This window comes from Uranotaenia lowii, chromosome 1, assembly GCF_029784155.1.
Source record: "Uranotaenia lowii strain MFRU-FL chromosome 1, ASM2978415v1, whole genome shotgun sequence".
NCBI lineage: Eukaryota > Metazoa > Arthropoda > Insecta > Diptera > Culicidae > Uranotaenia > Uranotaenia lowii.
The window spans coordinates 56,899,499-56,912,493 of NC_073691.1; the positions used below are offsets into that span (position 1 = coordinate 56,899,499).

The following is a 12,995-nucleotide window of genomic DNA, read 5'->3' on the forward strand; positions in this document are numbered from 1 at the left end:
GTTAAACAAAAACACACATTTATGTTAAGTACGTACTTGAATTCTGTGTAAACAAACAGGGAACCTGTAAACAGTTTTTTGGTGAACGATTTAAAAAAAAAGTTAAGTTTATTTAGTCAGATTGTGTATTTGGGCCCAACCATTTATAAATTAAGAAACCATGCATACATTTTTTTGTAAATGTAATGTAAATGTTGAACGTTTGCAATTCTTTACATTCGGCCTTTAAATGAACATCAATCCTATATAATCTATGTTAAAGGACAGGTTCTTGTTCAGTTCATGTGTTTGTTCATTTGCAACGGATTTTGTGGTTGTTCTATAAAATTAAAGGCGCTTGATACAACTTCTGTGAAGCACATTTGTACATGTTCGAAAAATATTTCTAGTGAATTGGATTATAAACCAAATCTTTCCATTTTTCTTTTTTCAAATGTCCGCAAAGAGTCATACCATTATTTCATACGCATCAGAACTAAATTCATATTATTCAGACAACAATTCCTTCTTTAAATAACACGAATTAAAGTTTAAATTTTTTCATATCGTTTAAATGGTTTTGATTTGATCGGCAAAATATCAATCTGGATCAAATGTAAGCGTCATTCTTTACTGTGTGCTGTACAAATGATCTAGGAATCAAGAAGAAAAAACACATCTAGGCTTCATATGCCCACCACATGCATTGAAATTATACTTGGTTGAGAAATGCGCGCCCAAATATTCTCACTAAACAGTATGCTATGCCATAGTTACTAACCTCCTACGACGCTTGCTCGCGACGCCTCGACCATGGAGACGAAAAACAAACCGCCCGGCGCCGAAAAGAAAGAAAATCTCGATAAAATTGAAGGCCATGACTTTAATTTGATTCAATTTATTACAAATTTAATGATTACGGACAATTGATGCGACTTTTTGTTGTTTTTGTTCGATATAAACCGATTCGCATGCCCACAGAATATTCAAAAAATAATTTCATTTGAATCGGTTGGATCATTTCGGAGGAGTAGTACTACAAACACCGTTACAAGAGAATTTTATATAATAGATATATATTTTTTGAAAGAATATGAATGTTGAACTGTGATGATATCCGTTTGCACTAGCCCCGATGTTTCTTTATTTAATATTACAATTTGTAATAAAAAAAAAGACACTTAAATGTTTTTTAAGGTTTCGAGGTATATTTACATAAAAAATCTGCCTTAACAGAATAGTTCTTTTCAATCTTTTTAATTTTTTAAAACCTGCATTCCAATTAAATGATATTGAATCTTGAAAATACCACATAATCTTAAATGAAATCGCAGATCACCTCCAACACTGTTCAGGAAATTTTTGAATCAGAACACGCCAATACTTCAGTAAGAATCTTTGGTTTGAATTGTCAGACATGTCCTTTAGGATGAAAAGAAAAAAAATGCTGTAATTAGGTTGAATAACAAAAAATCTAAACATATTTTTTCCTCCTTTCAAAACCAATCGTTTTCATGACTGATTGGGTTAATGATCAAAGGAATTTAATTTGCACATTTTTCTCGAACAAATAAAAAAACGATGATATTTTTGACATGATTTCGATGTAAATATGGATATTAATTACCACTGCTTCCAAAAGTGAGGATAGTGAACAAAAAGTTGCTTGAAAATGGTTAGTAAAAAATCTTCTCTGATGTGTTTTTATTTCTTCAGTTCTAAAATATATATGTACCATACAAAGCTACTAGGGTGCTGAAAGTGCTGCGTTTGGCAGAATATTGGGCAAATACTCCCGATCTTCATAATTCTTTTTCCATAAAGTTTCATTCACAATAAATTCCAATTAATGAGAAAGTTTTGATTTCGATTTAAACCTTAATGGGAACTTGAGCATTGCGGAATAAGTAAACAAATGGTAATGAATGAAATGAAATGAAACATAAATATTACCAGCATATAATTCGATAGAGTTAAGTGGGAAAATTCGAGTTAACGGAAAGGAGGGAAATGTAAAAAAAGACTAGGACATGTTCACAAAATTTTTAAAATTAATCAACGAAAAAAAGGAAAAGGGACGCCAAGTTTAACATGGTAGGACGAAGTTTACCGGGCCTGCTAGTCTATATATATAAAAATGAATTTCTGTCTGTCTGTCTGTCTGTCTGTCTGTCTGTCTGTCTGTCTGTCTGTCTGTCTGTCTGTCTGTTCCCTATAGACTCGAAAACTACTGGACTGATTTCTGTGAAACTTGACAGGTGGGGGTGTTGGAGGCAGGGGAAGGTTTCTATTGTGGTTTGAGACCCCTCCCTCTCTCATGAAGGTGGGGAGGGGCCTCCCAAACAAATAACAATAGTTTGCATAACTCGAGAACCCATCAAGCAAATGGTATCAAATTTGGCATGGGTAGATACTTGGGTATGAGGAATATTTCAAAGAATATTTGGTACCCCTCCCTTCTTCTAGTGGGGAGATAGGAAGGGGGGATGGGTCCTACCTTACAATTTTTTACATAAATTGAGAACTTATCAAGCTAATGCAACCAAATTTGGCATTGGAGGGTAGTGGAATACGAGGAATTGTTCTATGATATGATGAGATACAGGAGGGAGGGGGGCGTTTAATCCCTTTTATTGCATAACTTGAAAACTATTCGAGCAAATGAAATCAAATTTGGCTTGGAAGGGTATTTGAGTACGATGGATAGTTATATGAACATTTGGTTCCCCCTCCTTCCAATGTGGATATAGAAAGTGGGGAGGGGGCTCCTATACAATTTTTAGCATAATTGGAAAGCTAAACAAACAAATTGAACCAAATTTGGTGTGATTTGATCTTGATTCCCTCCTTCCAGGGGCTCCGTTACTAATTTTATAGCATATCTCGGCGACTAATAAAGCAAACGAAACCGAATTTGGCATGAGAGGGTATTAGAGCACAAGAAATGTTTTTTTTTCGGTAGTTTAGCACCCCTCCCTCTATTCAGTGGAGCGATAAAAAGCGGGAAGCGGGTCACTCATACATTTTTTTTAATATTTCGATAAATAATCGAGAAAATGGAATCAAATTTGCATGGGAGCGTATTTGTGTACGGACAATATTTCTTCGATGTTTTGAGAAACCTTTGTCTTGCCAGAGGGGAGATATAAAGTGGGAAAAAAATTCACCCATTTTAAATTACTTAAGACCTTATCGAGAAAGGAGCAATATATGACATGGAATAGTATTTGTATACAAGAAGTGTTTTTTCTAATGTTATGAGACCCCTTTCCTTCTATCAGGGATATAGGAATGGAGGAGGGAGTCACTCTCACAATTTGTATAATAATTCGAGAACGAACAGGCAAAATAAGTGTCCTGTGACGTTATTTTGTTACAAAAAAAGTGTATATGATAGTTTTAGACACTCTCCACATTAAATAAGGACAGTGAAGATTCTAGAGCCAAAGAAATATAAGTGACAAAATGGTCGATTTTGATTTAATGATGCCAAAGGATTATTCATATTTCAAACTTCATTTGATGATTTTTTCGGATTTTTGAAATTTTTACATACATTTATATTTGATAGAAGAATACAAATTATCGGACAATATATGGAAAATTGCCAAACACATCAATTTAAAGACGCGTTTTCACTATACAAGATTTTATGCACGCATACCCCTTTGGCTCCAAGGGCCTCATATATAATTTTTTTTGCTTAAGTTATAAACTTATGAAGCAAAAAAATCCAGAGTCATAAAAAGGATGAAAACACGGATTAAAAGAAATAATTACGATTCCAGATTAAAAAAAGTTGGAAATTTATTTTGAAAAAAACATTTCAATCATTTTGAAATTGAATTTAAAATTTCATGCAAATACATAAAAAGTTAAATAACTAGAACCACAAATTTTAATAAATTCGGAAGGGGTAGCAAAGCACACCGGGTCAGCTAGTTACCAATAAAATAAACAAAGTTTCAATGATCATAGTCACATTTTTGTCATTCTTAACCATCATTTATGATAGAAAATTCTCTACCAAGCTGTGCACAGTGGTCTAACTGGGCCTAAGTGGACCTTTTTTCCTAATGCTTTTGTGTTTCATTTCAGCTGTTAGATGATTAGATGTCTTCAGAACATTTGCTAGTTAGACCGTTCTCTATATCGTGAAAGTACCAAAAATTAGTCACAGCCTACTGCGGTAGAAATAAATACACTTACGTTTTTGTCAGAGGAGATAGAGGCAAAATATATTCTACAAAGTTGTAGATATCATCAAAATCTGAAACTTTGCTCAAATAATACGAGCTCTATCTCTATTCAGTGCAGAGTTATAAAGCTTACTAGCTTACTATAAAACATACTTTGAATTTGTTTTTATACTTTACTATTGATAGTTTTGAAATAATAATAATATGATTTTTTTTTTGTTTCGATTATAGTCGTTTTACCATCTTTATGGCATTCGCGACTTTATCAACGTTACAGTTGGTGGATCGTCATTGAAAAACTTATCCGGACATCTGCTCAGGAGGCAACAGACTTGCCAACTGAGCTATATCACAAGCCCACATAATAATATGATGTTCGCATCATTTATTGAGACACTCAATACGCACATTTTGAACTAGATTTTAAGACTCCTTTTGAAGACCTTTCCTTCCGAAGTTATCAAAATTTCAAGTTTAAATTTTCATTAACTTTGCGAACTTCTAGGGCATGGCGGTCCAAATTTCAGCAAAGGGATTTGTATGCGGACCAAAATTTTTTTTGTTCATTTTTTTTTATATAATGATACAAATTTAAAAAGAAAAAATGAACAAAAAAAAAAACAAATCAATCAAAACTTTGGAAAAAAACATTTTAAACTTTTTAAAAATATTTAAGAGTTCAAAAGGAACAGACTTAAGATTTCAATTCCTTTTTCTAAATGTTTTAGTGAGATTTCAGAAGAAATATGCAGAAAATTGAAAAAAATCTGATTTGATTTCGGTTTTTGAAAAAAAGTATCTAAGAAAAATTTCTGTTTTTCTACAGTTTTGGATTTTTTTTTCAATTTTTCTGGTCGCTGCGTTTTATTGTGATTTTCGAGTCTCGTTTTAGATAATATGAGGAAATATAAAATGGAAATTGATTCAAGTTTAGTGTCTATGTGCTTTCTTTGACTTGAAAGTCGAGTTTTGAAGAAAAATGCACTCTAGGGTTGCCCAAAATTGCATAACTACTGGGAATCTTGGGAATCCTGTGAAACGCAATGAGTAAAATGTACTCATTGTGTGTTTAACTGCAATTTGCCACCAAAATACAATCTTTGAACAGTCATAACTTTTTTGTTTTAAGTCCAATCGAGTTGCAGTCTTCAGGTGAAATGTTAGTCTTAGTTGAAATTTTAATAAAATCAACATAACTAAGCAATCGATTGTTAAAGAAAATAAAAAATTGATGAAAAACCAGTTTTTATGCTTCTTCACGATGATACAAACAACATGTTTTTTGAGCAAAGATTAAGTGCACAAAAATCCGCATCTTTTGATGGCATAAGTATCAAAAACATTTTACGCTAGGTACACATTTTGGACAGTTGAATACAAAGTTTTTGGACCAATTTTTCTTTCTTTAGATTAGCTTGCTCATTTTCAATTTTGATGCGAATTTGTTTAATTTTTTTACTTTCTACGTGTAGAATTTAATCCACACAAAGTTAAAAATGTTAGTAATATATAAATATATTTAAAATCAGTTATTTTGAAAGTGTACTTTTTTCAAAGATCGCTCTTGCGGAACCTCTAAACATGATTTTTTTAGTCGGCCCCACACAAAAGATTGTTCTCCACATCCCAATCTACCAATTAGAGGGTGAGCTTCCAGATTCCCAGTTATTATACAATTTTGGGACACCCTAATGTACACATTTTTCAAAGAAGTTATTTGCTTGAATTTGGAATGAACCCCGGAAATCTATAGAATGCTATTCTTCAGACGAGTTGTTGGATTGAGCTCCAGTAAGCTGCTCCGGATATTCAGATAAGTGGAATTTATCATCGTTTTTAACTAACAACATTTAAGAATTTATAGCAATTATTTAGTATAAGAAGTAGTGACGGAAGAAAAATTTTGTCAGCTATGCTGCAAGGCATGAAATAGTTATTTCAAATGTTGCATATGATATTTGTGTTCAAGTTTAGGCACAAGAAAAAAAACGAAAACACTCATGTTCTTTAGCTAAACTTTTCGATGATAAAGGGTGATACGGTCAAAATTTGGTCAATATCAACTTGACGTATTTCTTTCAATTTTGCATTTAAAAAACCTGAACACCCCTCATTTTGAAGCTGTGTGTGTGTGTAGAATGTTGCTCCTATTTTGATTTTGGAATTAACTCTTCAGTTGTCAAAATGCCGTCCTAGGAAGAAGAGCAGCGTATCAAAATTTTGCTCGCGCATAGCGGAAATCCGAGCTACTCGCACGCAAAGCTGGCAAAATCGCTAAAAGTTGCCAAATCAACCGTTACAAATGTAATTAAAGTGTTTGGGGAACGTTTGTCGACAGCCAGGAAGTCTGGATCGTGGGGAAATCGAAACCCGGAAGCCGCTGAGACGACAAAGAGAGTTGCCGGTAGTTTCAAGCGAAACCCGAACCTCTCTCTTCGAGATGCCGCAAATAAGCTGGGTGTATCGTCTACAATCGTGCATCGAGCCAAATAACGAGCCGGACTATCGACTTACAAGAAGGTAGTGACTCCAAATCGCGATGATCAACAAAATACGACGGCTAAAGCGCGATCCCGGAGGCTGTACACGACGATGCTGACGAAGTTTGACTGCGTGGTGTTGGACGACGAAACCTACGTCAAAGCCGACTACAAGCAGCTTCCGGGACAGGAGTTTTATACGGCAAAAGGAAGGGGAAAGCTAGCAGATATTTTCAAGCACATGAAACTGTCAAAGTTCGCGAAGAAATATCTGGTTTGGCAAGCCATCTGTACCTGTGGCCAAGGTTGCTGATCTTCGCTCAGAATGGTTTTTCACCTCGATCCTAGTCACCAACGAGTTTACTCCTCAACATAGAAAGTCTGTTTTCTTTAGAAACGACGCTTTTCAGCATCGAACGACGCAAACCTAGTTTGTTTTTCTTCCCCTCTTTAGTGATCCGTTATTTTCTGAGTTACTATCGGTAACCATCAAACAATCATCATTCGCTTCTAATGAAAACATTGCGCGTAGACGGCGTCGAATTCTTCGACATCTACTCGACTCGCTGACGATTATGCTTCGTCGCGAACGCTTCATGAAGGAAAGCGAATTAATTCTTGGAACGCAAGAGATGCCCAAAAACCAAATTTATGCAAAAATTGCCTTATTTTCCTCTCAAGGTGTGTTAATTATTTTATTAAATATCGGTCTTAGTCTTTATCCCAGGAATTGATCCCTAGTAGCATTCTCCCTAAAAGGTCTGATTTTGGGCATGAATCAACAGCATCGTCATCAACTCGCGCCGAATCAACTCGCAATCGAATTCATTCAGTAGCGAAGTGAATGATTGCTGGAGTAAACAATGACTAAAAATCGGTAGGAGAAAATCAACAATGAACGCTAGGCAACACAAACAGAACGAAAATTCATAGTACATGGTTCACTAAGACGGCGTTCTTATGTTGTATGTTTTGATTCGTTCGGGAGTCAATGCTTAACAGCGTCGTAACTGTGGTTGCGCCGTAACGATTGGAAATTTTGAAGCAAACGAAGCGATTATCAGTAACCCTGCCTGTGGCTTGAAAAGCAGCATTTTCATAGCTTCCGGGACTGTCAACCAAGAAATTTACGTGAAAGAGTGTTTGAATGAACGTCTGCTGCCTTTCCTTAAGAAACTCGGTTGTTCCGTACTGTTTTGGCCGGATTTGACATCTTGCCATTACGGTAAAAAGACCATGGAGTGGTACGCCGCCAACAACATGCAGGTGGTTCCCAAGGACAATAACCCTCCCAACACGCCGGAGCTCCGCCCAATTGAGAAATACTGGGCTATTGTCAAGAGGAACCTAAAGAAGACCAAAAAAATTGCTAAGGACGAACAGCAGTTCAAGGCAAACTGGCTTTCAGCGGCGAAGAAGGTGGACAAGGTTGCTGTACAAAATCTGATGGCAGGGGTTAAGCGTAAGGCCCGGCAATTCGGATTTGGAAAAGCGGAAGCCTAACTGAATATTTTTCCTGAATTTTATACTTATTAAACTTGAAAAAGAAATTTAGTTTGATTCTTTAAATAAACGATTTCACCGATTTACACGCGTTTTCCCTTGACCAAATTTTGACCGTATCACCCTTTACAACATGGACTTTGATCATTACCACCACATATACTTTAAATCTATCTAAGTCACAGGTATTTCATTATTCTCAAACCAAAATCGGGATTGAGAAAGAAGCCAAATTTACAAATCTTTGCACGAGTGCTTTTTACGTCTCAATCAAACAAAGAAGCCAAAACCCGTTTTTAAATCAATCGGAACAGAGTCCACACGCGCCGTTTAATTGCCAGCCAGTTGCTCGTACGTTGCCCTGGAGCGCGCACTCTTCAAAATTTGATTGCCGATTGCGCGGTCTAAATTTTTTCTTCTGGTATTGATTAGAACTGATTTTACTGGAGAATAATGTTGGCGCTACCATTTTTTCTCATCGCTCTGGGTAATTGTGTAAAATTTAACTTTTCGGAAATATTAAAGATATGTTTTTTTATTCGCTAGCTGCCTATGCAAGTGGCTGCAATGTCCCGATTCAGCACTACGAAACCATGAGATGCAACCCGATAGGGAAAAGAACAAGTGCGGGATGCCCGCAAAGGTAGGAATGTTTTTTTTCTTTTATTAATTTCATCAATGCTGCGCAGCAAAACTTGATCTTTAAATTGTTTTCCAGGTATGAATGCCCAACCTTGACTACACGTGATAGCACGAAATGTTACTTCCACGGACAAACGTATCGGCTGGACGAACAAATTCCGAACCCGGAAGTAGCTCATCAATGCGCAACTTCCTGCCACTGCAGAAGGTGAGTGTATGCCAACATGGAATATTGCAGATGTATTCAAGGTTAAACTGGTTGTGTGCTCCTAGTGTGCGAAATTCAAGTCATGTCTTAGTTTGAGATGATAACGATTTTTTCTAGGATTGATCCCGGTTAGTCATAGAAATTGACTTTTAGACTAGAGGCTAGAGAGTTACAAAAATGACAAAAATGACAAAAATGACAAAAGTGACAAAAATGACAAAAATGACAAAAATGACAAAAATGACAAAAATGACAAAAATGACAAAAACGACAAAATCAATACCCTGAAAATTAGCAAACATCAGATGTAAGCTAGTGAATTTGATTTTTAAGAACCGTCTTGATAATCCTTTCGTCATGTAACATTTTGTCCTCACATTTCAGCGGAAAACCATTTGCCCGGATCGAATGCGTCAACATTGAGTGCCCCGAGGGTTTCAAGGGGTACGATCGTGAAAATTGCGTCCTCTCGTACAACCTCCAGACGTGCTGCTCAGTCGGACAAATTTGTGGCAAACAGCGAAGCAAAACGCACAAGTGTACCCTGGATGGGAAAACGTACCTGGAGAAGGAACGGATGCATCCGGCCAAGGACCAATGCAGGACCTGCATCTGCCACAAAAAATTCCAGGAGTCCAACCAGGTTATCGATCCCTACTGCTACGATTCTATTTGTGACTTCGAGCTGCGCTATTCGGATAAACTTTACGCTGGAGCTGCTCCCGTTTACTTCAAGGATAGCTGCTGTCCCGTGTTGTGGAAAATGCGTAAGAAACCTTTATTCAGCCAATATGGAACATTGGAACTCCGCTTGTTAGGTGCTCAAACTAATCTGTTTTTATTTAAATTTATGTTTACAGCTGAAAACACTGACAAAGTGGCTGTTGTTTCTGGTAAAAAGTCGGTGCCGGCTGCGGGCCCTCAAAGTTCGGCAATGAAGTGCAAGTTTGGAAAGCTTACCTTGAACGTGGGCGATAAGCTGGAACCGGTGCGGTCCAATCAATACACCTACCAGTGCTCCTGTGATGTTCCACCAATGGTTCACTGTATCGCTAGCGTCAGTCCTTCCTAAAAAGCAAGAGTCGAACTGACTACACGGGTTAAGCACAAGACTTTTTGCTATCATCAAGGTATTGGCTTATAACTACGGTCAAAAGTAAAACATTCTGATAATAAAAATCTACGCATTCGATTTTTTTCCTCTGATTTAGTATCGATATTTTTTCATTCTCCCTTACGAACAGACGTGCGATAAAACTCTTTGACTGCACGTTCTGAAAAATTCAAATGTGTCTGCAAAGTTAGGATCACTTTCAAATCCAAAGATAAAATCACTTAAGCCGAATAGAAAGAATTATTACCGAAGATGCGGTCCCCCTTATGAAGACCCTCGCAAACGAACATTGAGTAAATATGACCACGGACTTTCTCTAGGAAACCGACTCTATTTGGCCAAGATGTGCTGCTCACTGGGTTGAGAAATTTTCTCAGTGTATTGGACTGTGCTGATGAGCCTGAAAGGCTGCCGGTTCGTACCATTACGTAAGTCTCTAAAGGTAACCTGTGGGGCACCAGAACAACCCCACAGTACTAACCCAGTGGACCCGACTGCGGAGTCGACGGTGGATGCAGCATGCAGCATTTCATCATAGACAATAAAGCTGTGGTGAAACTTCTTGCTGAACCCAAGGCCAAAACTAAATAGCGCGGGCAGGCGGAGACCCCTCTGAGAGAGGACACCATCCGCCCGAAGAAGATCAATGCCTTCGCCAAAACCGAGTGTGGACTTGTGTTTGCCGGTAACAGCAAACGCAAGAGAGCGTCTTCAGATGAACTTGGACCCGGGGACCCATAGAAAAGAGCCCAGGATCCGTCTGCCCCAGGGATGCGTAGACGACAAAAGCCAAACCCCGACCCTAACGACGCAAATGTCGCTTCGGCGAGAGGGGAGAGGCGATTGTCGTTAATGCACCCGAGGGCACGTACGCAGATGTCTTAAGACAGATGCAGATGAGAGCCTCGCCGATCTCGGAGAACCCGTCGGACCCGCACCGGCGAGATGATCCTGGAACTTAAGTGTGGTGCGGGAAACTCTTGGTGGTGCGGCCGGAGTTCCTGGTGACAAGGCCGAGGTACGTGCCCTCTGTAAAGAAGTGACTATCCGGATTGAAAACCTGGACGAGGTCCCAACAGAGGAGGAACAGCGGGTGGCACTGGTTGATTAGTGTAAAATCCGCTCGGACCAGATGTCAGTTCGTTTGAGAAATGCAGGTCGGTTTGGTGAAGCTTTCGGTTGCATCAGCAAACGCAGCACTTAAGTATTTTTTTTAAATTGATAACCACAGGTGGTAAATCCCGGTTTACGGATTGTATTCCAAGGCACTGCGAGCCACCGCGTCTCCCCAGTTTGCTACTCTGGATCCATGGGTACAATGGGAGGACTCGTGATATACTTCCTAAACTTTACCTGGGGTCGCAGACCTAGCTCCCACCTCGACCTGTTTAACTCACTATCGTTCCTGAGTAAAATAAGGGCTACGCCTGCGTTTGTAAAGAGGTAGGAATCGTATTTGATGAATCGAAGGCTTAAAGTAAAAATTGGAAATGCTGAATCTTAATCGTTCAGCAACGTTTCCGGTGTTCCCCAAGGAAGCAATATCGGCCCACTTTTATTTGCACAACGACGTGTGCTTCGTTCTGAAGACTGCCAGAGACTACAGCTGATCAATATGTTTGTCATGTGGTGTGGACGGCATTTGATGAGTACCTCAAAAAGCTCGGTTATGTCGTTGGGAGACGTTTTTAAACTGGAGCTACACTATTGAAAACTACTGCTTGAAACGTGTCACGTACTTACAGACACTTAAATGACTTTTGTAAACCACTACCAACAGAGCAGTCATGACCCGGGTGAACCCATCGCTGACCGTATGCCAAGTGTTGGAGTCCGTACGGCAGCTAAAGGTGGGATAGTCTATCTGCCAGATATCCATTCCCCAGCAAACGAACATGTGCTTCAAGTGCACGGAGTTCGCACATAAGTCGTTTGACTGCACTGGGCAAGACAGAAGTGGCGTATGTTGGCGCTGCAGTGAAACTTCAAATGGCATTAATTGGGTGACAGATGAAGCCAAACTGGCCGCGAACCATAGATGTCACCTTCGGTAGCCCGGGGTCCGTATGGTTAGCAAAGCCATAGCGATCACTTCGAGGGTACTAGCTCGCGCTTGCGATGCTGCGATGACAAGGCCCTTCTTGTCATCGCAGCATCGCAATCGTAAAGACACTAGGCCACTCGTCAACTGCTGGACAAAGTAAATTGCGGGTCTACGCGCCGACTGCCATGAACAAGGCGCAGAATGCAGAACGCAAGGACCCATGAAGGGAAAACGGAGCTTAGGCACGTTTCAAACACCAATGACTGTCTATGGGCCGATGCCTATAGGATAGTCATGTTCAAAACAAAAAGTAGGGGTACGCCTCCAAAAACGTGCCCAGACAAATTGAGAGCGATCATCAACGTGCTGAGGTAAGTACTACATCGCCGATGTCTTCAAAGGTCGCTAGAAATCGAGATTCGGAAGCGTAAGTGGAGATGGATTGAGCAGACGCTGCGAAAAGATAAGAACGAGATCTGCAGGGAGACGTTTGAATGGAATCCAGAGGGGCATCGAAGGAGAGGCAGACCCAGAAACTCGTGGGGCGAAGTCAAGCCGCTGAAATTCGAACTGTCGACGAGAACCTTGATTGGGACCAAATGAAGACGCTGGCTCCGGATCGTCAACAGTGGACCACGGCCCTATGCACCGGAGAACCGAGGCGGGACCATTAAGTTAGTAAGTAAGTATCAACGAGCTGTTCCCACAGCATGATGATACCCGCTGGCCAACAGTTCCGTACGACTGGGTCACCAGCTTAGAGGAGACGATTACGGTGAATAAACTTCGCAAAAACGCCAAGTCTCTTCAACCAAGGAAGGCTCCC

General features: G+C 39.3%; 2 protein-coding genes across 10 annotated transcripts in view; one reads left to right on the plus strand and one right to left on the minus strand.

Moving 5' to 3' along the window:
* The window catches only part of LOC129740357 (sex determination protein fruitless), a 761,972-nt gene that overhangs the window by 430,757 nt on the left and 318,220 nt on the right, over window positions 1–12,995 (minus strand). The gene's annotated exons all lie outside the window — the stretch shown is intronic.
* Window positions 8,504–10,224, plus strand: LOC129740358 (uncharacterized). Its single transcript, XM_055732022.1, has 5 exons — window positions 8,504–8,648; window positions 8,708–8,804; window positions 8,880–9,011; window positions 9,396–9,778; window positions 9,872–10,224. Exons 1-5 carry the CDS (start codon window positions 8,615–8,617, stop codon window positions 10,081–10,083), a joined length of 858 nt encoding a protein of 285 aa, XP_055587997.1. The 5' UTR covers window positions 8,504–8,614; the 3' UTR covers window positions 10,084–10,224.

Bases quoted from the DNA above. Each gene is read 5' to 3' on its own strand.
- LOC129740358 (XM_055732022.1), top strand. From the start codon at position 8,615: ATGTTGGCGCTACCATTTTTTCTCATCGCTCTGG. The intron at 8,805-8,879 runs GTAGGAATGTTT...ATTGTTTTCCAG, and splicing joins AGTGCGGGATGCCCGCAAAG to GTATGAATGCCCAACCTTGA. The intron at 9,012-9,395 runs GTGAGTGTATGC...CTCACATTTCAG, and splicing joins ACTTCCTGCCACTGCAGAAG to CGGAAAACCATTTGCCCGGA.